Consider the following 26,327-nt stretch of genomic DNA (forward strand, 5'->3'; position numbering starts at 1 on the left):
TTTTAAATCAAGTAACAGATATTTACAAGCTATTCACAACCTCCAATGAACTCACCTTACACTTCTCTGTAGGTTTGTAACTGTTCCTGCTATGTTAGCTTTATCTGTGCTTTTTTTCTTTCCAGAACATTGCTCTGATGTGACTTACAACTAAGATTTGACCCTAATCTGCATGTCTACATTTCATAAGGGCTCCTCAAACATGAAGCACATGCAGCAATGCAAAGTTAAGCCTAAAGGATTTCCCGACTGTTCTAATAGCCTGAAGAAAAATTACAAAAACCTAGCACTGCCAATACACTGGTTTTGTTTGTGAGATTGTTCTCCTACTTCTTTAAGAAACAAGTTCTAGGGCGAAAACGTTTTATGTAAAAATGTAGTATTATTGTAAATCCTTAAATGCTGTTTTCATGTAATTGGATATTAGCTGGCATGACCCAACACTCTCTAATTCCACAGACGGAAAAAGATGAGGAAATTCAGCTGCTGCAAGCTACGTTTTACAGCCAGGTGAACCTTTGCACCTTTTAGTCTCTCCAGACTATATTTCTCAACCTGTCTAGATGCCTAGAAGCCTGCAATACAGTCTGATTTCTCTTAATAACACATTTTCTTTTAATTCCGTACAATCTGTAGAAGCTGTTAAAGAGCTGAGGCCAAAAAGTTGGCTTGCTCACACCTCAGTTGTTTAAACACTGTACTACACATACCACATGCTTCATTTACATGCCCTGAATTATAGTTACGAAGGCTTATTTATTAATGTTAGAATACACAACATTCTTAAACTTGCCAAACAGCCCTAAAAATCTATACAGCTTCTATTCTTGTTTTTTGCTCCAATTAAACGCAAATCTAATCCTCTCCTGCAAGTCTCTAAGTAACACTAGACGATATTAAATTCAGTTCAACATCCATTTTAATAGTAGAACCTTGTTAAGCAACACTCACGTTTTTATCACCCTGAGTTTCTTCATGGTGGGATGTGAGGCATTCCCAAAGGCTGCCACGAGAGAAAGAAACACGAACTGTAACAGGATCCGCCATGATAGCTCAGTATTTGCTGGGGAAGAAATGGAAAAACACCTACTGTTGATTTAATTTTAGTCAAGGAGAGCAAACAACTCCAGTCAGAATCATTCATCTTAAATAGCAGATACATAGCTGTTCTAATAGATATAAAAAGTAGCATATATATTTATTATTTATTTCCAAACAGATCCACCACCCCTAAAACGTATCTAAACTATAACTTTATATTACAGCACACTGTTTATCCTCCTTCCTTCCAGACATGCCCTCTTGACCAATCCTTCAGTGTTACCATTATTAGGAACACATAAGGCAATTCAGCTAGTGTCACCTCCAGACGTGTGACACTCTCCCTTGGCGAATGTAATCCTGCGTACCGGAGGTACGCTCAGCCTCACCACAACACAGCTGGCAAACTCTCCCGTGATGGATGGTAAAGAAACCTTTAGCATGCAGGGTCCACTTACGAAAAGCAACAGAAAGCCAGTTCTGGCCAGGGCATTTCTGAGCAAGAAAACAAAATATCCTTACTTTCGTTGTGTAAACCAGAATCTCCAGTGAGCCCTCTATAAAAGAGCTTGCCTTTCTATTTTGTTGTGAATACAACACACTTTCCACAAATCTAATTATATGTTGGCTGTATAACTCAGGGTTTTGTGGTGGTGTTTTTTTAAGTAGAGGTGAATCAACAGGTATCTTTAAACAGGAAGCAGAACAGGTCTTCTCTCTCATGAAATAGTCAATTTCCTTCAAAGAATGCAATATATTGAAGTGTCCCTCTCCTCCCTCCCTTTAACTTCTTTCCATACTTTGATTTTTTTTTTATTTTTTTTTTATATTCTGACCTGCCTCTAGTCACATGGGATTTAAACTGGATCTACCCAGGTACACTTGTAAATACAGATTACATACACTGCAAACAACTCTTCACAAGTTCAGCGTGCTCAGATTAAGTTGCACGCTGATTTAAAGAGCTAGCATGCAAAAGAACAGTTATTTCTTCCTAATTATGATACTAACCATCAACTTGAATTACAGTATGTTGAAAAGCTAAAAGAAACAGCACTTAAAACAGCCTTACAAAGGCTAAAACCTTTGGAGAAAGGAGTACGGATATACAGAATCACAGAATCATTTAGGTTGGAAAAGACCTTTAAGATCATCAAGTCCAACCATAGATTTCATGAGAAATAACCAAAATGATGACAGAAAATAAAGGTACGAGATGGCACCAGCTCAAGTGAATAGCCATGTAAGGGAAAGCAATACAGACAGGAAAATTAATCCACAAAGCAGCCAGCAAAGGTCTAGAATAAAGGGAGGAAAAAAGGGTAGCAGCAAAAGGAAAACGGATAAAGTTGCCTGCTAGGAATGACAGAATCACAGAATCACTAAGGTTGGAAAAGACCTGTAAGATCATCAAGTCCAACCATCAACAAAAAAAACAAAACCAAACAAAAAAAAAAAAACCACACCACCATGCCCATTAAGCCATGTCCCACAATGCCACATCCACACGTTCCTTGAATACCTCCAGGGAGGGTGACTCCACCACTTCCCTGGGCAGTTCATTCCAGTGTGTCGCCACCTTTTGTGGACTTGGCAGGCCACAAACAGAAGCAAACTTACTGAAAACAGCTTTGTCCATGACCTGCTCCCATGGGCTCTGAGGGCAACTTTATTCTGATTCCTAGAGATGGCAGCTCGTAAGGCAGGTCCAACTCTACGGGGGAAACAAATTTTAAGAAGTCAGTGCAACATAACCTTGCATTTCCCATGCCTCCTTCCGCCAGGACCGTTTCATCCCAACACCCAGTCAAGTACCCAACTTGACCACTCGTTCTTTTAATTAAAATTTGCAATTTGTTTGACTACCAGCATAAATTACTCCTTCCCCTGTAACCTGTGATCTTACTGTCAGTGACGGAGAAAAATACTAAGATTTTATATAAAGGCTCGAACACCTGCAGCCTCTAGTGGAGGCTATGAAAGACCAAATATTTTTTATCTGCAAGGTAAGTACATTCCTGGCAGGAAACCAGGTTTTTTTGCTAAACAAAACCATCTGAAGAATCTGCATCAGAACTCCTGAATGTTTTTTTGTTTTTGTTTTTTAAGTGTAACACACTCTCTTGACACCCTGCAGAACTCGGGGTGTTACCTGTGAAAAACAGAGAGGCAGACACCTTCAAAGGCAAAGAGACTACAGGATTTGCTAAGGAAAGAGTTATCAATTGCACACACTTTCAGCTCCTGAAATTTAGAGAGAAGGGAAGGGCCAAAAATTACCAAGGATTCACTGCCACTAATCCTACCAGGTCCTGTCTCTAGACATGACGCAGGAAATAGCATCTCCTCTCTTTGCCCTTGGCCATGCAAAAAAGGAATAGAATCAGCAAATAATGCTACAAATAGGCAAGAGAGGCTACAAACAATTAAAATTGATTACATTTCTAATAAGCACTTTGTCTTAATTTCTTAAATATGTTTTTCCAAGCCAGAGTTTTTCATGATTTAAAATTATTTCACATTTAAAAGGGAGAAAGCTGAATGCCTCTAAGGCAACAGAGGAGAACAGAGACACATCCACAAGAAACTCATCCTCTTCAGTAACACAGTAAAGAACACACGTTTTTCTTCAAAATTTTATTTCAATTTAAATTATGGGGCCAGCCAGATTTTTTGGATAAGAAACGCATTTTCCTCAGGAGAAATGAAATGCTACCACGGAAGTAGAATTACAATTTTATACATCTCTTATTAAAAAAAAAAAAGCAAAACCAAAAACCGCTCACATTTAAATAACTTTTAGTAATACCCTTAAGCCTTCAAGCAGATAAGAAACCACTTCCAGAACAACAGTTTTTTTAATACGAAGAGCACGTCAAATGAGCTTTAATTTAAATACAACTTCTTTTTGAAAGCCAACATTCAAATGTTTCCATATATTAAAAAAGTCACCATAGCCATTGTTTCCAAGGCCTAATATAGAGTAACCTCTATCCCAGTCCAAATGTTTTCACTTCTTTACATATGTAAATCTTTAGCACATCTACATTTTTCTAAAAAGGAAGCCTTAAATGTTATGGTGAGTAACTTGGCAAATAATGTTTTCCTCCACTCAGCTATGATAAACCAAAATATAATAGACTGTTAGTGCTGAGCTATAATACCATCTCATGGCCAATTCTGCCTGCCCGTGTTAAGTGATCTTCAGTAAGAGTAAGCTATTTTCTTTCCTGTAGGCAAAACGAATCGATTTGCAAAGGACACATTAAGAACCTTTAAAAGACCAATTACGATGTTAAGAGTAATTTTAACCAACTGAGTGAAAACACTCAATTTTCTGGAGCTATCTGACTTCCCTTGTGAAGGCTTTCAAATCAGCTTACATGTCACTCAGGAGCTTCACCTTGCTGACTGCGCAATATTTTAATTAGGAAGAGGACAGGAAGCAACAAACATTTTCTCAGATTCAGCCATGCAGAATTTGAACTTTCGGACTCCAATCCGTAAGTTTGCTTGGTTGTGATCTTAGCGTTACTATACGATGGATGGATAAAATTTTAATAACATCATTTAGCTATACTTAGTAGATTCCTTTTGTATGGTCACAGTAACAAAAACATGGTGCAAAATCAGTTGGGTTTTTTGTTTTTATAAATACTGATAGTTTGCAGCATTAAAGAACAAAATCAACAAAATTCAATCTCTTTGTTACACTAGGACATCGATGAAATTGTTTCTTGAAGTTGGAGGGAATTAAATCATTCACTTGTGCAACTACTGTACTGAGTTATTTACTGTAAGAAAGAAATGATGTGCTGCAGGCTCCCCAGAAGTAAGAGGAATCAATATTAATTTAGCATAAACTTTGCTATTTGCAGAGCTGGTGAGCACAATGCTAGTTTAATTGAATAAGGCCAATATTATCCAGTAAGAATGAAGTATAAAGGGTTCCAGTTCTGTATTTCAGCCTACCCTAATTGATGGCACCCCATTAGATAAGTGAATACAAAGAATTTGTTTGGGTTTTTTTTTCCTTTTAATGCTGCAGTACTTAAGATTGTTAAATCAGCATTTCCATGTGATCTGAAGTATTCAATTACATATGAGCATTCATTTTGCAAAACTCAATATTAGGTAATAGTTACAGACTAATACAATAACATTCCTCTGCTGTACAAATTAAATCATATTTTAAAGAAATGAGCAGCCTAGGAGTTATATACAAAAGAAACCAGCAAGCATTGTTGAAATGAAATGCAAAATGTCACTGCTAGGTCTACTGTCTGAAATACCTTTAAAGTAAAATTAACGAAAACCCTTAGAACATATTTCCAAGTTTACAAGTCAATTCTCAGAAAAATCAAATCATGTCAAAAAAAATTCTATAAAGCAGTGAAAGGCATATATACATTTTTCCTTATGAACCTTGAGATTTCACTCTTTTGAAAGTTGCTAAGTTTCAATATCAGTTTATTTGCAAGACAACTGTTTATCCAAGCTCACATCTTAGATACATTTCCCCTTTGATTACAAATAAAGCACTGCACATTTTTTTTAAATCAAGGCATATAATCTTACACTATGGTGCCAGGTATGCACAGGTCACATTGTGCTCATATCTCAAACAAGTTAAGTGCAAACATACAGATTTATTCAGATTTGCAAGCATGCAACCTGTTACTTAACTACATTAATACCTTCGCTCCTAAACCAAACTAGTATCTATATGTTTGCTTTCACGAACCTAGAATCTTTCTTTTCAGGACTCCTAAAACAAGCAGTGTCTTTGAATTCTGAAATGACACAAATATCAAGAAAGTCCACATTGTGCAAGAAAGCAGCAGCTATGTTTTTCAACTTGGACTAAAAAAGAAAAGAGAAAAACAAAAACCGTTCACTGAACAGCAGATTAGCAGTAATGTTCCTCATGAATCGATAAGAGTGCCTGATGCTGAATATCTAACAGCAAATGCTGAATTTGGGTTTAATATTTTAAGGGTTTATTGGAGATTAAGCTTCTTGCTGTGCTGGTCTCTTCAAATCCCTGATCTGTTTAACTAAATAGGTCTTCTCATCATTAAATTGTTCATCCTCGGTCCTGTCATTCTGAAACTTGCTGAGGAACTCAATAAGTTTGGTCTGGTTCTTTAGAAGGATGTCTAATATAGGCTGTGTCTTGTTAGGATTGGCTACAAACACCTGCAAGAAAATAAAAGGTATTTAGCATAATATTAGGAAACAGAAGGCTAAGCTAAAAAATAAGCCCAGCCAACAAAACAGAGATGACAGTAACTTAAAATGATGTTTTAATTATTCCATATTTCAGTATCTCTACAGAAAAAAAATGACGGAGTAAATGCAAGTTTTACAATAAAATTACTCTATTTTTTTATTAGAAGTGGAACACCAGTACCAAAGTAAATTCAATTTGTGGGAGGTGATCAGCCACAACACCCTCTGCAGAAACCACTGAAGACACCTCACGGTTAAATTCTGTAGCAAATGCATGGTTTCATATTACATACAGCATCAGATGGGTATCTTAAAGTTCACTGAAAACTTTTATACCTCAAATTATATCTCCAAGCTCTTAGCTATTTGCTTGTCCACTGCAAAGTCCGAAGGTATCTGTTATAGTGTGCAAACTACAATTTAGGCTTTGAAATTTAGGTGACCTGAGTAAAATACGGCTATCCTTCACAGATCATGCAGCATGATGAGAACACTTTTGAACTCCAAGGTGCTTCATGATTTCACATGAAATCATGCATTCCTCCTTATCTTACTGCACTTCATCTTTTGTAATTCCAAAATTTTCTAAGAGGGATTATACTGACAGTCATATGAAAGTCCCTAAGTGGTTTCTGAACAATTTTCAAAAGACACAAAGATAATTATTTGTAAAGATGGATCATAATAAAGATAAACATCAGCTCTCTCTTTATTTAACCACTTAGCAGACATTAAGATAAGCTTCAATTAGGCTCAGCTAAGTAGTTTACTCAACTAAACAACTTCTGGTGGGGTTCTTTTGTTGTTTGTTTTATTGTGTTTTTTTTTAAACATACCTTAAACACATGAAAGGCCTCAAACTGAATGTTACGACTCTTGTCTCGTAGAAGGTTCATCATTAGTTTGAGATTTTCAGGTTTACTGATGTACTTCGTCATAATTGTGAAGTTGTGTCTGTCCAATAACAATTCACCAAGAAGCTAAAAGTGGAAAACAAGCCCGAATGAAAAAAATTACTGACATTGGACATATGAAACAACTTTTTCACAAGTCCTTTCAAACACACTGAGTAGATAACACCAGTCTGTAAATAGTAACAATAGAACTCAAACGTCCTGAATTTCTATGTGCAGGGTACATTTTCCTCTTATTTCGATGATGCAATTTCTCCTTTTTCTCAACAAGTGAAAAAAAATCGCCTTTTGTTTCCCCTTTGTTACGGAAGAAAAGTATTTTTCATTCTTTTTTCCTCATGATTTCATTATTTTTTCATTTATACAGAAGCTATACCTTACCAATAAGAATGTGGTTTTAAAAAACAAACCAAACCCCCCCCAAATATATTTTTAAAGTATTTCAAATGCAAAATATTTACACTTCTTTTGCTACTTTCTGTGTCCAGAAGGGAGTAAAAGGATATTCGCCACAAGTACCACCCTTGCTACAAGTTATGTATTATATTTACACTCACTCTTTCTGACCTACTTGAATGTAAGATTAGTATTGCTTTGGTCACACCATGTGAATCTTTATTAACTTATTTAAATGTACCAAGATTCGTTGAAGAAAAAAAACCAACAAAAATAAACATACTTGCATATAGCTATTTCTGCATAGGGAGAGAAATGACTTGGTGTGTGCTGGACACTAAATAATGAAAGGACTGGACTAAAGAAAACTAGCTGATCCCAAGAATTAAAACATATGAAAAATTAAAATAAACACTATCCAAGGCAGTTACTGAAGCCATTTCAATTAAAGTCAACCCACCTTGAAATTAAAGGAATTCTCTAACTTAGCTTTTAAGAAGAAAATAAAATTGCCTTACCTTAAGTGACTGTCTCTTTGTCACATAATTTTCCGAATGAAGTAACTTCTCATATTCACTGAAGAACTAAACACAGAATAAAGAGAAGGGTTAGGACCTTTCCAAGTGTCATACGCACTCTTCTTCTAAATGATTGGAACAAACTGGAGGAGATACAAATCCATAACAAAAATGTAAACAAAATCTGAAATGTCAATAGGTTCCTGTAAGTCACTACTGTTTAAACATTATATATGCTTTAAAAAAAAAATTATTTACTCTTTTAGGAGCCTTTAATGTTTAGATTACAATGTGGTGGCAGTAGTTATCTCATTATTTCTTAAACTATGACAGTTCCTGGTACTGAAAACTGTTCATTAATTTCAGGAGTCCCCAGCAGGTGGAGGAGGGCTACCTTCTATTCTTTGGTTGTTACGGGTTAATATAGACAAAAGAAAAAGACAAGGAAAGGGTTCCCTCTAGCGGAAAAATCAGATCTAGTTTTCACAGAACTGGATTTCTGCCACCTTCTCTTGTTTTTACACCTTTCTACATTCAACAGTAAGGTCTTGATCTCAATTGTACTGCTTGGCAGAAGTTACTGCAAGTTCAATTGGTTTAATATTGTATGTAAATTTCCAAAACCGAAGCTAAACAAGGAATGAAAATACTGATTTCTTCAAATAAGATACATAGCACTAGAAAATTCCGACTATTAAAACGTATCTGCTCACCCTATCATAATGTTGTTCCAAAAATTCTGCACTTAGCAACTTGTGTCTTGTAAGCAAATCCTGTAAAAGAGCACAAAACCAGTATTTTCACTAAAATATTGAAACAGCACATATACATTCTCATTAAACAGTGAGTACACAAGACATCCAATAGAAAATCTTGCTATTTCATCCAAGAAATTTAGGACATGAATGCAGTTACCTGGACATTGCTAAGGATCTTGGCATCACTTAGGAGAGGTCTGCTCTGTGTTATGTTAATTCACACAGGTAAACAGCCTGTGGAATTATCACTGAAGAATGCTGTTTATGGATCAAGGCTATGCTCTGCACAGAACTATGCACAACCAAGGTTAAGACCCACTGTTTAATACTGACCAGTATTATGCTTATAGTTCCATAACTGTTTGTTTCAGAACAAAAAAAAATTTCCCCAGACAAAGCACCAGCATCAAATATACTCAGGTTCGTAATGGAATGAAAAGGAGTTTGCTCACTTGAGTTGGAGACCACAGATTTAAAAGCCCCTGGCATGGAAACGCCCATATATTCAGCTAACGCATGATAGTTTAAAGCTTGCTTTCTGGAATAAAAGTTATCGGGAACATAGTGTGTATATATATATTTAAAGGAGTGTCTTGCATTCTGAGAAATAAGGAAGAACAGTGTCGAGCTTACCTATTTGCATCACACTTATTTATTTCCTTCTCCCTAGGCTTGTTTTGCCCAAGAATGTAACACACAACATCTGGGTTCACATAGAGAACTACAGAAATAATAATTCAAATGTTGTATGTAAATTACCTTGAATGTGGCAAATGCATCCGAAGCAATGTCAAATGTTGACATTTCCACGTATCTGAAGAAATCATAGAATTGTTCTGACCACAAGATTATTTTAGCAAGTGGTTCATGCCTGATGCATTCTCTAAGCATTATTCCACAATTTAGAGCAATTTCTGGAGATTCGTACCTATTTAAAAAGAACAACAAAGATTCTTTATAAATACTTTCACAAGTTAGCACTGCAGCACCACACTGCTAATTATGGTTTTCAGTGCTATCAAGTAAACAAAAATTCAAAAAATTAAGAGGTACTTATTTCTGCATTAAACTCCACTTTTAAATACTTCTACGAAATATTACTGAAATCATTGCCAGTTGAATGCCAAATTACAGCCAGTACAAATGACTTTCACAAACTGAGAAACAAGACTAAATAAAAATATTTTCTTCATACTCAAAATCAGTTTTCTTTTTTCATATTAGTGGGAATGCAGACATTCGGAAAAGCAGTAAGTGATTTATGTCTTGAAAGCTGTTTGCTTAAACATGACAGCAATTTACATAAAACTATCCATAATATGAGCATGAAGGGTTAATAATACTGGACATAAATTCAGTTCTCCTCTTTCATTAAACCATTTTTCAGCATCACTGCCTACTCTATATATCACGGGCTTCAAGCTTGAAATGCTGGCAACAGTGTCCTCTGACTGTAAGGACGATACTGAACACCTTCTCTGTGCCTGAGTCTTTATTGCCTCTAGCAAAGTATCTGCACCTTCTTACAAGACACTTCTGGAACATGTCCATCACCGATTTGATGGAAATGATGAAGCCACCCCTGATGGCCTCATTTAGAAATTGTCACTAGACTTCCTTGGCAGGCTTCCTGCTCAAATAGTAGAGGGTTCTCTCAGCTGATTTTAGCATATGCCAACAGCGGCTGCTAAAATCTCACAACAGTGTGTTTAAGACTCATTTGATAGAAATACACCTTGGCACTTGCTACCAGCTCCTTGTTTTCCCAAGCAAGCTAATAGTAGGACCCTGGAAGAAGATGGGACTGCCTTTCCAAACCAAGAACTCATCTCAGCGTGTCACAATATAAGCTATCCCAGTCTACAGAAAAGTTATGTCTGTTGTTCCTACCTGATTCTGGAGCAGTCAAAGCTTCTTATATACCTTCCTGCCTCCCACTTAAAGAATCCTTCATCCTATACCATCAGAAGCTAATTTAAATTCACCAGAATAATTCAGGAGCAAAGTATCATTGTGCATACTAAGCACTAACTATATTACCATAAAAAAAACATTTCCTTGTGAATTAATTTTCATGTTAAATCCTGCAATACTTTCCCATTTAACCTGTCACAGAGATTTGAAGTCTGCTGAACTTTTTGCAACTCACCCCATAGTTTAAATTTACATAAATTTGACTCAGTTGGATACCAGATGTAACATTTAAGTTATTAAAGCTAACTAAATGCCCATTTCAAACATCCTGACTTATGAAAATGTGTTTCAACAATCCCTGTCAGAATAATGCTGTCTGAAGAGTGACAACACAGACTAAAAATGAGGACGAACGTGTTACAGCCCTCATTCAGTCACGTATCAATGACAGCATGCCGAGAATGTAGCTTCACCTCTCTGCACCTCAAATGTCTTTGCCTCCTGTAAATTTTTTTTAATAAGTACTGAATCAATATTTTCTTTTGTCTTATGCCACAATTAATAATCTTTTTGTCCCTAACATTTAAATCTCACTTCCCCCCAAAATCAGGGCTGTAATGCGGGGGGGGGGGGGGGGGGGGGGGGGAGGGGGGGGCGTGGGATGGACAGGATGGGATGGGGACGACGATGACATGGACAGACACGGGGGCGGGACGGGGACACGGGGACCCACACCCAAACAAAGCACTTCTGGCAGACGAGTGTACATCTTACATTTGTACAAATTGAAGCAAATATTCCATACCGCTTCTGGTGCTAAACCTTTGGAGTCAGCATGAAACGAAAAGATGTAAAATTCCTGCTTCCTCCACAGAGTTATTTTCTTGTACAATCCATTTTCCAGTGGCTTACACAAATGGCCAAGATTAGGTAAACACAGAGATGTTACAATAAAACAGCCTAGCACACCGTGTATGTGGCAGGTTAGTTAGCATCTCTAATTACTAATACGAACTAGGAGGAGGGAAAAGGAAAACCACAATAAAGCTTCCTGTTTAAGTATTAAAAATATACTTGATTATCCTCACATCTCAGTGCTACCAACATAACCCAGGCAAGTACCTCACTGAGAAGCATGGCCTTTCCACACATCCTCTAGCTATCCCAGTAGGTGGAATAAGTACTCATCAACTGCAGTAAGCTTAGCCAGCAGCTTTAACACAAATTATAAAACTAGTACTTGAAATAGCTGCATTTTTTAAATGGTTTATTAATATCTGATTAACTTTTCCATCCCAAAATAACACACTGGAACTGCAATTTTCAGAACTTTCTTAATTAATGTTATCAGAAATATGAGCAATTCTTTTTTAATGGAGAGAGCACATTCTCAATTTTTTTAAAAAATCTTATTTTAACATGAAAATGTTAGTAACACCTCACTGATTTCACGTTTGAGATCCACAGTTCTGCCTGTATTCAGTATGGCATGATTCTCCAAAATCCAGCACACCAGATAATACAAGAATAGATGAAGAACCAGCCATCTGGCATGTACCATATGCCCCAAATCATTCTTTGTTTGGTCAAGTTTGAGCTGATGCATTTGTGTCACTACAGGAATATAAATCCTATCAATAAAAAGTCTAAGACCAAACTAAGACCAGGGGATAGGACATAAAACTGGAAATGACAGTGGTTAAAGGAAAAAAACAGTCTTTAGCTCTTAATGAAGGAGTAAGTTCACAAGGAAATAAATAGGATCAAATAGTATTCTGAAAGGACAATGTCTGCACTACCCAAGTAAGAGTATTTTAGGTTACTAACAGTTCTCAATTTTCAGTCATATTTCATGCAAAAGTGTATTTTTGGTGTTTTATTACTCAAATTTTCCTTTACTTAGGGGAATTACAGGCCCCAAGACAAAAAAAAAAAAAAAAATCAAGCATAGTGCAAAGAAAGAAAAAACATTTCAGAACTCACTGCTTCTCCATGAATTTAAAAAATTCTTACTTCATGTAAAAGAAATATTTATGCTTCACAGCATACATACCCTTTTAATAGCATGAACAATATATTCTGTTGAGTGCAGATGTATTCTACTGTGGGAGTTCTTGTACCAATTTGCCTTCTGAGAATGTTGTTGAAAATTTGCGCAACATCTTTTTTGCCCTGTCAAAAACATTAGCAGTTAAACACATAATATTCAAGTCCACTAGGCAAGTAACAATTAAACATTATCATAATCTCATGCATTCACACCATGAGAGTTCTGCAGTTCAGTCAGCCTCTGTACTCTGATTTTAAAGAGATCAAATATTCTGTTTCTTTATACACATTTCAAATATGCCAAAGCACCCAAAACATTACATCATGTTGCAGCCAGATCACAGGTAATTTACATTAAGCAGTAATGCCAGTTGGTGTCTCATCAGATACTTCTACGCAGCATCAATCTCCTGGGCTTGTTTTATACTTGTTTTTGCTAATAACATACCAGTTTTTAACCGTGCTCTTGCCTGAAAATGTGTTTCTTCAGTACTCCATTATGCTCCCCCCTTGCCCAGGAACACGTAATGCCACCATTAAGAGTATGCAGAGCATTTCTGACTGCAGTCTTAACATCCAACTTGAAACTGTAACTTATGGAAGTTAAATAAATAAATAAAAGCTACAAAGAGAAATCATCCACTGACCTAAAATGCAAGTCTTACATTTTTCAGTGGAGAATAGAAGTATAAATAAGACCAGGATGCTGGAATTCAGCACAGATCATACACAAGAAAATACACAAGGATAGCACCAAACACTATAAAAGGAGCTGGCAATGTTCTCTTTGTTGAATATATACACATCTCCTATTTATTTCTTCTGTCAGACCACAGGTACAGATGGAAAATTGGTATGGACATGTAATAAAAAGCTATTCATAAATATAAGCGCTTTTCACTGTCATTCACACGCACCATTTAAAAGCCAGATTTCTGCAATTAACTTTCCATTTTGGAAAAAGCCTAGGCTAACTTGTACTAAGCCTGGACTTGCAAATAAAGGCCTGTTAAGCAACTCCACCTAAAGGTCCCCTGAATGTTATGCACAAAAAACATACGTAGATAATGTTTCCTGACAATCTCTAGCTGTACTATAAATGCCCTGAGTAACATCAGCAAGCTTTTGAGTAAAACATAGGGCATATTTAATTAGCAAGAATTTTAAGAACAGCAGCAATTATTCAGAACTATTTCAGTTTTCTAATCAACATCAAGAAGATTGCATAAGAAAAAAAATCAAATGTTTATAAAAATGTAGGAGGACTGTAGTTTTACAAATGGCATGTTTGTGAATTACCGTGGACAGTTTTGCTAGAGCGTTGTTTTCAGGATATAAGAGTTTGTTTGTAAACGCTTGTTTTCTCAATTACAATTCCATTGAAAGCCAGCCCAAAGCAACACCAGAACTCTTTGTTCTGAAATGAGTAGAGCAGTGTTTCCAGAAATTGCTTTACTCAAACTCCACATAATATAGTCATCAACTCTCATTCACTAACATTGCCAATTTTGCGCTGGATCTCACAATTTGTTTTGGATTCACCAGCAAGAACAGCATTTCCTTATTATGCACATAATTGAACTGATAGTGGTACACAGTAATACCAAAGCTAGTTATTGTTAAAAGGATGCATTACTAAGTGATCTCATGGCCTAACAAGGGCAAATAGACACTGAACCCTGTGCCAATAGTCACGACTGCAAGAGGTGAGGGAGACTGTGCTAGTATTGTCTTCTGAGCAGAAGGATTCAGGCTCCCTTATGGAAAAGGCGTTTTTGTTTTTTGTTTTTTTTATTCATTTAAAAAAACAGGAACAAAAAAACCAGTTCCCCAGGGGATACCATCTCTCCTACAGACACACTAGCACAAATCAGCAGGGAGATAACTGGTAAGTTTGTAAGACTGGTAAGTAGATGGTTGTGTTGACTGCTCTACTTGGAAAGCAAGCTTCTGGATAAGGATATCATTTTAAACAGGCCTTTACATACAGGACAGTCAGTCAGTTTCTTAATTAAAAAATTAAAACTTAAATTCGTTACTTTTCTGGTTTTCACTTTGTAACTTTGCTGGGGTTTTTTACCATACTATTCAGATTCAAATACATTTGAGACAGTTTAAGAGTCAAAGTGAACAGCCTGTCTATTAATTAGCTGTCTATTCCTGTTCTACGAGGAAACCTTCTTCAGGAATGAGAGTGAAGTTCTTGACAAAAAAAAAAAAAAAGAAAGACATTTACTTCATCACTGAATGACTTCAAGCTGTGGTGGGGCACCAGAAGGAATAAATGCTAGACCTACTCTTCAAGTTTAAGAACCAACAAGAAATCAAGTTCGTATCTCCATCAGTAACGGAGAAATCCTTTCCAATGCAGTAACCCCCCAACCATAGAGATTCGGGATATCAAAGCCAGCATCTGATTGACTTTGTAACAGCTGGGAAGCTAGTATAGGTTTGGAGCACAGGTGTATTAACATTAATTCTAGGTAACAACAATAGCTGGACAGTCTGCCAGATCCCATCCTTAAAAAGCAGACATGGTCCAGCCTAGAAAGCAGCGTGAATGACTTGTTCTCTTCTCAAGGGGGAACTGTCATATCCTCATGTAACAAAGCAGCAGAAAGTCCACAAGCAGGAAACTACTCACAATCTTTTCAAGTCCCCTTAGAATAAAATGAATAGTTCTCCTTAATGAGAGCAAGCCTGTACAAGTTGTTATCATTCTTCATTATCAGGAGATAATGAAGGTTTCCTTCACTAATAATCGGGCTGAGTAAACACCAAGCTGATAGGAATCTAGAGGTCAGCAGAATTCAGATGACGTTTCATTATTTCCTTTCTTCAACAATTAAAGGCCATCACATTTCAGCATTCCCTCTCAGCTTTTCCAGGTCTCCTTGCTTATTTAACAACCTGAATGGTTTATGTTCAGTATAAACAGTTGTTTGGGTAGGGAAAAAATACCACCGTATTACAATTAAACACAAATCAGAGGGAGTTATGGGTGGGGTGGAGGGGAGAGAAGAAAGAACAGGGAAGAAAGCTATTGTTTTTAGAAATGTCATACTACAATAGGACTTTAAACTGTTGTGTTTGCATTGTGAGCAACTTGTTTATGAACAATACCATTTTTAAGCAACCTTAAGTGGGATGGTCTTTATGGTCAAGGCTGTGGAGTGAGATACATGGGTTTTGGCTCCTTTCCTAGACAACCACAGACTTCTTGCGGGACCTTAGGGAAAATCGGAAAATCCAATTGTACTGCAATTTCTTCCAACTAAATAGGGTGATTTTTCACTATGGCACTGGGAAGCTAAATTACTCCATGGGATGTTGTGACAAATGCCAGATAGAGGTGTGTACAGAGATATGTTTGAATAAAAATAGGTATTGCTATTTTGAAGTAATCAATAAAAACTTGGGTTTGTTGTTTTTTTAATAAACAGAAAAAAGATGAGGTAAACAGAAAAAAAGGTGCATCTCTTGTTTCTAAAGGGAGAGAGGAATACCGGACTGTTATTAAACTAACAGCTTTACCTTAAATATTTAAAATTCTTCATAAACGTTACAATAATTCTCTTACTTTTCCAAGTAATTTAATTTAATGAGATGAGAATATAGACATGCCTTGTAGCATTGTAGCCTGTGTTCGCTATGGCATTACTATAAGAGATTAACCCTTCTGTGTACACAACAATTAAGAATTATTCCATAATTTTAAAAGAACTGTATCATCAGGATTAGAGGCTTACTCTACTTCAATTTTGTGTGGTTTATGTGCCTAAATTCATAGACTTCGTATTCTGTATTTGCTTAATTTTATAGGTAGTTTGGAACAATGAGTTCTCTTTCTAATGGCTTTGTCCCAGCCAGGAAAAAAAAAGCTGAAGATCGAAAGATGTTTTAAGCAATTTAAGTGGCAGCAGTTCAGATGTGTTTATTTTAACATACACAATATAAGAAATGTCAAACTTCATTTCTTACCTCAAAATCAATTAGCTGCAAGTCAGCTACTAGGGTACTAAGAAGACCGCTGTTGTACAGCTCTTGAGCAAGCTGTGCCACAGCTTCTGTCTGTGGTTCTTTTTCATTTGTGCCATACAAGATTTCTTTCATGGCAACAAGGTTTTTTGAGACCTCCTCAGTGGCCTATAGAAAATGGGAAAAGAATACAGTTAGAGCATAATGTCATTTGTCTTTGTAATTGTACACTCTATTCTTATAATCTTCAAACTACCATTAAGGGGAACAACAAAAAAAAAAATCAGGAAATGACAACTTGTTAAAAAAACAATAGATAATATTTCTGCAAATAAGACTGTTATATGTTATTAAAAAAAAAGCAGAGGCAAGACACACGCAATTTATTTGACAAGTTACGGAAAGTAAAAATCTCTTCCTTTTTACTGCCTTTAAACTTCCCATTCAAAAATCCCCTAAACAATAGCAATGGGATGAAAAGAACCAAACAAAGTTTCCGTTCTATAAAACAGAGGTACGCAGGATCAGATTGGAAAACGACGTGGAGACACATGCCTGTCTCTAGTGAACTGCTCAGAGAGACCAAATGTACCCCTCCTACAGATTTTGCACTCATCAGGTTTTGTCAAATACTAGGCTCCCATTCCAGTCAGTGGGGATGAATTTTTTCCATTCCAACTAACAAAACCTCAAAGAGAACCTCCTTTATTATCTCAGTATACAAGAACAAACTGGCAAATAGACCCAGAAACAGGTGCACTCAAAAGAACACAGCGATACAGGAGACAACTAAAAGTCTAGGATGCTTCCCATTTGAAATTCATCTTACAGAAGACAGACAGGTCTGACCTCTCACTTAGGGAAGCTAGCGTAAGGAATTCCTAAGTTGCCGTGATGGGCTGGAGCAACATTTAGCAGCAGCAGCAGTGTTATCTCATAAGTAAAACTTAAAAAAATAACAAGAACACTTCTAAAACACCCACTTCTGAATGTTAAAACACAGTTATCTTGGAGAAAAAAGAACTGCTCCTTTCAATATATGTTTACGTAGCTTGGGGGCAAAACACTGAAAATAATCATCATAAATAGCTGTTTTAATTATATCGTATTGGTTCTTCACATGCCTAAAAAGTATGAATGGTTTGTAAGTGCACTAATTTTTAGTAATTAAATGAACCTGCCAACAAGGTATGCATGCACTTTGATGTAAAGTATTTATGATTGGTAGCACATGGAAAATTAATGAAGTAAAAAAATGACCGCTTTCTAGATATTGCCTGTTTATAAGGGGTATATAAAAAGATTTCTCATTTGTGTGTTAAATCTAGAGAGGCTTCAGATCAGCATGACCCATGCACTATTCAAGCCAAAGCCATTCCAGCTTTGCTAGGTATGCAAGTAAGGATTCCATGACCTTTAAGGAGGCTCCATATCATTTTTAGCTCCTCCACAACTTTCCACTCCCCCCTGCCTCCCTTTCCTTGCTAACTGCAGTTCCTAGTCCCAGTTGTCTCCTCCTTAATCGAAATTCCAAAGGATTTTCTGTGCACTGTTAGTAAGACAGCGAGAAGCAGGTGCTTGATATGACTGCTTAGAAGACATAAAATGAGAAAGCCAGCTCAACATATTGTAATAGTATTATGCCACACAACTGTTCTGTCTTTAAAAATTCAGAAGAAATATCTCTTTATGAGGAAAAGAACAGGTACATCTGTCAAACGTGGAGATGTGAAGAGATGCTTTTGAAGTATGACTACCAAGAAAAGAGGAAGCAGCAATTAAAATTCTACTGCACTTTGTCCCTGCACACCAATTTAGAAAGCAAGATGAAAGAGGAAGAAAGGCAGAGGTTCAAGTAACTACCTATTTTAACTAAGACGGTGGCAATATTGAGGGCATGCCTGCAATTAAGAATGCCAGTGGAGAATTTTTCACACCAAAAATGCAAAAGACAGAACAACCCCCCAAAACTTTAATAATCACACTTGAAGGCTCTCCTTCACTACCACATCAAGAAAGACGCTAGCAATGGAAATGCTTACAAACAGGACAGGAAAAACAAAAGTGTTTCCAAACACTGAGTGCCTTTTTTTTTTTTTAAAAAAAAAAAAAAAGGCCTTCTGGCCTAACATGAACATACAACTCAGCAACTTCAAGAAGAGTCTTTCATTTATTTCACATGCTCTTCACAACTGTCAAACCATCTGAATGTGCTTCACTTGAATTTGGAATGACATACAGCTTCAGTGGGAAGCAATGGTTAGAGACACACAAACATAGAACAACTTAGGTTGGAAGGTACCTCAGGAGGTCATCAGGGTCCAACCACCTGCTCAAGGCAGGGCCAACCTGAAAGTCCTATCAGGTTGATCAGGCCCATGGCCAGTCATGCTCTGAACAGCTCCATGGATGGACACTTCGCAACCTCTCTAGGCAACATCTACTAATGTCTGACCAGCTTCATCATGGAAAGACTTGCTTGTTATCACTTCAACTTAGGCCAAACTATTATTTCTGGATACATACTGCATATACAGGGATATGAGGTTTTCTGAAAGTATTATGTCAACAACCAAGGTCTTCTGATGCACTACGCTTCCATAAAATATGACATTTCTATAGTCCCTCCTCTTCTACTCTAAAACTCAACATCAAAAGGACTAGAAATAGATTCTTACAAACTTGTTCTAGAATCTCTCTACATTCCATTAACTCTCTAATATATTCCAAATACATGATGTGCAGAGCTATTTTTGCCATTTCAGATGCAGAAAGGAATTTACACCTGAAAATATGCTACATTAAACATCAATGTCAAGAGCAAAGTGAAAAACTAGCAAAAAAATTTAAAAAAAGACAAAAGAAGGCTAGCTAGCATTACTTGCAAGATTTCCTGAGATACTGAGATCTAAATAATTGCCTAATTTGCTGCCTTAAGAGAAAAAAAACTCTAGAGAAAAATCAAAATGCACGATGAAGTCCATCCAACAACCCATGATCAAAGGGAAAGTGGAATTCACAATCAGACACCATATATAAAAAAATATATATTCTAATATAATATATAAGCAGGGTATATTTTTATATACAGTGTATATATACACAGAATATATACTGTGTATATTATAATATATAATCTATATATATATCTTTTATCTTTTTTTTTTTCTCAGTACTGAGAACAAGCAAGCATGTAGCAACCTGAGTTTTAGAGAAAAAATTCTATGACAAGTAAAATTCAAAATTCAGTGGTACCAAAGAATCAATAACATTTGAGGACAAGTCAGGCTATACATGTAAAAATGTAAATTAAGGAAAATAAACAAAGTACTTATTTCTCTATTTTTATCAAGGACAAGAAGGCATTATTTAAAAATAAAATTAGACACCATGAAGTCAGATGTATGACTGTTACACCAGAATCAGTTGCATGTCTTTATAGCTATGAACCATTATAATTTATTCCAATCTCTAGAGTATTTCACAGATATTCCCAAAATTTACTTTTTATTTAAATTTAAATTCCTTAAATGCTAAGCAGTTCAAATACCAAATCACAGAATCACTACGATTGGAAAATACCTGTAAGATCATCAAGTCTAACCATCAACAAACACCACCATGCCCACTAAGCCATGTCCCACAATGCCTCGTCCACACGTTCCTTGAACAATACTACATATAGACTTGTACAGCTGGAGTATTTGCGTTTTATGAAGCAACACTTGCCTTTACTTACAGAAACAGTACAATAAAATATAGAGAACAAAAAATATAGAGTCCTTAAGTATTGAAGGTGAGCTCAGCAGGCTCCAGGTCTATGACTAGCGGTTCTATCCACATCAATAATGCATTTACATAAATTGCACTATTAATGAAAACACCCATCAAAAAGGTAAACTAGCTATAATTTTGAGCCTGTACTTGGTGAATATTTTTACTAGTCTAGAGCCGTATCTATAATAAGTAACAAACACCATTTTAATATTTCTATTTAAATTGATCGGATTTCAATACACTTACAAAAACATGCAATACTGTAAATATATGATTATCTGCAGTGTCACCGGTTTAAAACCCAAAATAATTACATTATTTTTCAGCAGACATCTAGCATGAAGATAACATTAAAGAACTAAGTTCAATTAGAAGAGAAACACGTCTTCTCACCCATTACTTCCAAAACAAGCCCCATCTTTACCCTTTGAGTAACAGCTCCATGGTTAGGCAAGGCAGACTACTTAACTTTTAGCCTTCTTTCAACCACAAATTAATTGTACACATGTGCATAACAAATTTAAAATTTTACTGCTTTGTAAATGACAGTGTTAACTCACTGAATGAAATGTGATCTATGCCTATGGCAACATGACATCATATTACAGTTGGACAGCTGAATCAAAATAGCATATTGCATTGTCCCATGCATACAGTATACTGTCCATTGTATAGAACTGATAACTTAAAGAAGGAGACCAATCATGCCTGCAGTAGTCAACCCGCACGGGTTAACAACATTGCTGAAACCATTATCCAAAAGCCAAAACTGGAGCTGTTATGAGCAGGTTAACCCAAGGTCAGAGGGTAGGGAAGAACAAGTTTATTACATGAGTAAATATTTACCTTCACGACAGTAAACGTGTGCCACAAATCAAGTGAACTGGTAGTATAAAAATAAATGCTGATGTCAGCCAAAGAGGAGGAAGACATGCAAATAAAAGACTAACTAATGGGCTAGATCAAGGGTAGATCCCGTTTATAAGAAAGGAGTTTTGCTTCCCCTTCCCTTTAACCCCCCCCCCTTTCTGAAAAAACACAAGTAATGGAAAACTAACAGCACATGTGATGAACATGTTTTCAGTTATACAGCCCTTGTTATTTCAAGTTTCCGTTCCGAAATACTAACAGACAGCAAGCTATGGCCTCTATCCTAAGTACAAGACTGCAGCCAACAAACAGCCAGAGTCCTGGTACACGAGGCAGACTGTCAGCAGCAAGACACAGCCCAGCTTTTACAGCCACTTCAGATCTTGGTTCCTAAGCAGATACCACAAACTTAAAGAACATTTCAAACTGACCTGGAGAATTACCTGGTTAATTTTCCTCCACTATTCACAGAGCTCAAAAAAAGGTAGATTAACATGCAACTAGAGTTCACTTTCTGAATTTCAGATTTTAATTTATAAAATGAATTTTCCAGTATTACAGGGCAGAATGATTCATAATTGAACAAGATTCATCGTGATTACTACTGTTGTTTTACATCTTTTGCTTTGAAGAATCTCTTCCACTTTTATTATAATGAACTACAGGAACACACACTGTCCAAGCTTTAAAAATCTTTCTTACTTACTTTGCTTTTTCTTCCTCTCACAAAACATTAAGAGTTTTAAATTTCAGTCTAAGCACTGAAAAAAGCTGAGGTATTCTCTTCAAACATAATTAATTACACTTTTAATTTCCAGGGAAAATAATTTGGCTGATTTTCTTACAAATCTGTATTCCCAAGTGTGTTAGGAAACTGTCAAAGAGCACCCTCTACATAGTAGCAAACTAAGTATTTTCATAACAGCATTGTGCTGCTACTGCATGGTAGGAACGACAGTGAACTACGTATTAAAAACACTGTGGTACTGCAGTAGAAAAGTACTAGTTTTGTCTCTGGAACCTCAGCCAGCCAGAAGGTACAGAACAAAAGGGCATTTACAATTAATTTAATTTTGTGGAAGAAGTATTTAAAAGAATGATTAAATTTTCAAACGTTCAATTCACTTCAACATGTGCTGAAATTTTTTTCAGGCTAATCTACATATACATTTCAAATTCCAGAGGTTCAAGAGTAAAGAAAATACGCAACTGTGTGTACTTAAGAAACAAAGTAGTACAGAAAAAGTAAGTATTCCCGGCACCCAAAAGGCTGTCCTTACCACAAACAGTAATCAACACTGAATACGTACCATGATGCTTAGCCTTGAAAGTTCATGGTTGTTATTTGACAGGCTATAAAAGTACACCCCTGGATGAAACAGCAACAATGAAGCAGAAAACCACTAAGGCAGACCATATTTTCTACAAGTCTAATCACTAATAAAATGGAGCTATAAAAAAAGAAAAACTCTGGCATTCTTCTCCCCTTTTCCTAAAGGGTAATAATTTTTGTGCTTTATGTGCAGTGAGTTTTTCTATTTCTGTTCCACTACTAGCCACTGAAGTCACCCTTTTCATCAGCACAGAATTCTTCTCCAAAGGAGGCTAGAAAGTTACATTGCAGAAAGGATCATTATAATAAAAGGGGTAGTGAAAGATAAAAAGACACCTAAATATTGAGATGTGGGTGTGTAGAAATTTTTCTTCTTTTTTAAAAATGGCTACTGCTCAGACCCTTGCTGTCTTTTAACTCCAAAGTTACTCCAGTCATTTTTATAGACTGGATAGGAAAAGGGCACAAATTCAGTGTTTAATCAGAGCTGTACCCTCAAAGATGTGATGACTAGTCCGTAAGATGAAGAACGTTCTCTATCAAACCAGCAAACAACCTGAGAATCTGAGATCAACTGCCACAACTACAGTCACCTTCATGGAAGTCTTGGCTTGCCAACGAAACAACTATCTCCTGAAGAATCTCTGTATGGAGATGTGGGCACTTGTGGTATGAATGTTCAGATTCATCAACTGGTCTCCCTTGTGAGTAACAAGGATGACAGGGGCCAGCACTACCATACCCAGCTCAGCCTTGTGAATGTCAGTATTTAACCCTCTTCACGCTTAATCTAGTGAACATGGGTTGCCTTCTTTTCTCCTTCAAGCAGAATGTGTTGCTTTCTGTATGGCACAGGAGAAACAACTCTACAGGTTTAGCATATTGTTCCTTGTCAAAGCAGCAGCCTCACATAAATGAGGTCTTTAAAGAATATGGAGGTATGGGATTAAAGGCCAGCAAGAAGCAAATGGTACATAATAATCTTCAGCTACAGCATCAAGAACACAGGAATGTGATACAGTGCACAGCTATGCACAATGGAATGAAGCTGGTCTGTTCCCCATTAGAGGTCTAAGCAAAAAGAAAAAGATGACACAAAAGAGCACGGATTTTAAGATCAAGCCACATCTCCAGGAATTAATGAGGCTGAGATGAAGGAGGCAGTGCCATGCCTCATCACAGACTCTTCAGAATGCACCTACCCCTCCTCTCCTGACAGATGTCTTTATTAGAGAAAGAAGAAAAGCAGCAGCAAATGAAAATCCTCCCAGCCTCCACACAGGCCTGCGTAACAGGCCATAACATTTTTCTCTCCAGCAAAAGAGAAAAAGAATCAGGGAAAAATACTATGGTACTCTGAAAGAGACCTGGAATATACCGTGTGCTGGCATTGGGGTAGAAGATGCTGATTTTAAAGAGTATCAGAATAAAGATGGCAATTCACTTAAGACCCAGATTCTCCTGCACCTAAAAGTAGTAGTGCCAAATCTAGGTGAAACTTGATGTAGAGAAGCTGGCCACACTCTGCTTAAAAACACTGGTGAACATGAAAAAGGTTGTTACTAACTCCTACACATCACTCTGTAAGGATGCCAAGAACGGCATAGAACGGTTAAATAATGCTGGGAGAGGATCCAAGGAGGGTATCATAGCCTGCTTCAAAAGCTGGTAGATTGGAGAGGGAGATGTTTTGTTTGCTTGGTTTTTTGGTTTGGTTTCGGGTTTTTTTTTGAAGTACTGAAATCTATGCCCCTGCACTGAGTTTATCAGGAAAAACTTCATCTAAACAGTAAATACCCCTGCCATGCAAGTCACTACATGGGATGCAGCTGCACACAGGCTGAACTTTTAGTAAAGCTATCAAGACTACCAGTTGAGAAGTAAATGACTGTGAACAGGTGCAGATCCTGGAGTAGCAAACCATCCTAAAGGAAACTGCACCAGCATAGCAACTTTTCACCACAGCTTCCTGTGGGCTGAAGAAAAGGCAAGGAAAGGTAAAAGTATATCCTCTACTGACATCCATAGAGACACAAAGCTCCTCAGTTTCAGTAACAGAGACACTCTGCTCTGTGAACATCTGCATGGACAAGCACCAACAGAACTACTGAACAGTAGTAAAGCCACTACAGTGGACACAAGCACCAGAACACTGTACGGCTGTGAGCTGCTTAAAGAATGCAATGTCCTATGGTTCCAAACCAAATTATTTTAAGTATTGCAACAGCTGCCAGTGGCATAAAAATGCAAAGCCAACCAACATAAAACATACCTGTTCAAAGGTAGATAATAACTTGCCCTTTATCAGAGTAAAAAACCCAAAAATAATTCCTAATTGAATCAGTTTCAAGAGCTGTAAATTTCTTTTTTTTTTTTTTCGCCTTTCAATTACTGTTCAGCAATTGGAAAGCCCCAACTGTACCTTTTCTGCCTTTTTGTCAGAGATATCTTGCTTTTCTAGAACTGCCATACTTTCCTTCAGGTTCTTCACTATGTCTGCAGGAGACTTGTGGGACTTGCCAAAAGGGAATGGCATGATTGCAAGCCACAAGGTCTTCCTTCTACAGCTCCTGCTTCACCTAAAAAAGGAGGAGAGAAAAAAAAACATGTCAAAAATAGAAACATGAGGTCAGTATAACAACACACATGAAGATCAAGAGAGAGTAGCAAAGGTATTCATATGTGGAATAACCATCCTTGACAGCTGAACTAGTGCTTGACATGACAAACTTAAATGCTTGTGTTTCTAATTCTTTTAAAACACAAGATACAGAATCTAAGAACTCCCATTAAGGTCATTATCTTATGCTACAGGAACAAATTAAAGAGTACATTAATTACATCCAAAGCCACGTACTGTACAAATGCCACATATGGGCAAGACTAACAAGAATAAATTATTCCAATTAATGCTGTCAAGCAAAATGCCTTCTTACATTAGGTCTTTGACACACAAGTCATCATGTCTCAGTAGCTCTGCAATGACTGTCCGGGTACATGCTTTTACCCGTATTCATTCCACAACAAATGCAAAGTAGACCGCAAAGCCTGCACTTTACTGCAGGAGCTACAAGCATGATGCAGATGAGGTTACAGACAGCATATTCCTATGTCAAAACACTTGGTAGGTGCTGGCTTTTTCATATCGATACTACCATAACTTCATCCTGAAATACAGTCTCACCCCCACTCATTTTATGGGAAACAAAATTTGTCACCAATAACAGGGATGTAAATAAGGCACTGGAAAACCTTAAAACCAAACACCTGATATCTTTATCAAAAAATAAAACTTCTCTGATAGAAGCAATTTTCCTTTCATAAAAATATTTGGCTCTTGAATCCAAATACATTAGTTCCTCTGTATATTTATATATATTTGCTTTTACACACACACACATTTGCTTCTGTGTACAAAATAGAAAAGCATTACTAGTATAAATGAGTATACAAAAGCTTTTGTTACTAAACACATACACCCCCATTTAAACAATAATAAAAACTTCTTACAAGTGAGTTCCATAAAACATACTTCTAGAACTCTAAT

The 26,327-nt window shown here is 36.7% G+C and overlaps 1 protein-coding gene across 1 annotated transcript; it reads right to left on the reverse strand.

Annotated features, from left to right (window-relative positions):
- Positions 1–3,677: 3,677 nt before the first annotated feature.
- CAB39 (calcium binding protein 39) lies at positions 3,678–25,333 on the reverse strand. Its single transcript, XM_059822486.1, has 8 exons — positions 25,203–25,333; positions 16,804–16,968; positions 12,827–12,945; positions 9,619–9,787; positions 8,815–8,874; positions 8,102–8,167; positions 7,110–7,253; positions 3,678–6,240 (listed from the first exon to the last, which is right to left on the reverse strand). The coding sequence occupies exons 1-8, from the start codon at positions 25,314–25,316 to the stop codon at positions 6,052–6,054; spliced, it is 1,026 nt and encodes a 341-aa protein (XP_059678469.1). The 5' UTR covers positions 25,317–25,333; the 3' UTR covers positions 3,678–6,051.
- Between the last annotated feature and the right edge of the window lie 994 nt (positions 25,334–26,327).

Source organism: Gavia stellata, chromosome 11, assembly GCF_030936135.1.
Source record: "Gavia stellata isolate bGavSte3 chromosome 11, bGavSte3.hap2, whole genome shotgun sequence".
NCBI lineage: Eukaryota > Metazoa > Chordata > Aves > Gaviiformes > Gaviidae > Gavia > Gavia stellata.

Bases quoted from the DNA above. Each gene is read 5' to 3' on its own strand.
- CAB39 (XM_059822486.1), bottom strand. From the start codon at position 25,316: ATGCCATTCCCTTTTGGCAAGTCCCACAAGTCTCCTGCAGACATAGTG. The intron at 8,168-8,814 runs GTGAGCAGATAC...TTCTGTGTTTAG, and splicing joins TGGAACAACATTATGATAGG to TTCTTCAGTGAATATGAGAA. The intron at 7,254-8,101 runs GTAAGGCAATTT...TTCCACTTTTAG, and splicing joins CAAAGAGACAGTCACTTAAG to CTTCTTGGTGAATTGTTATT.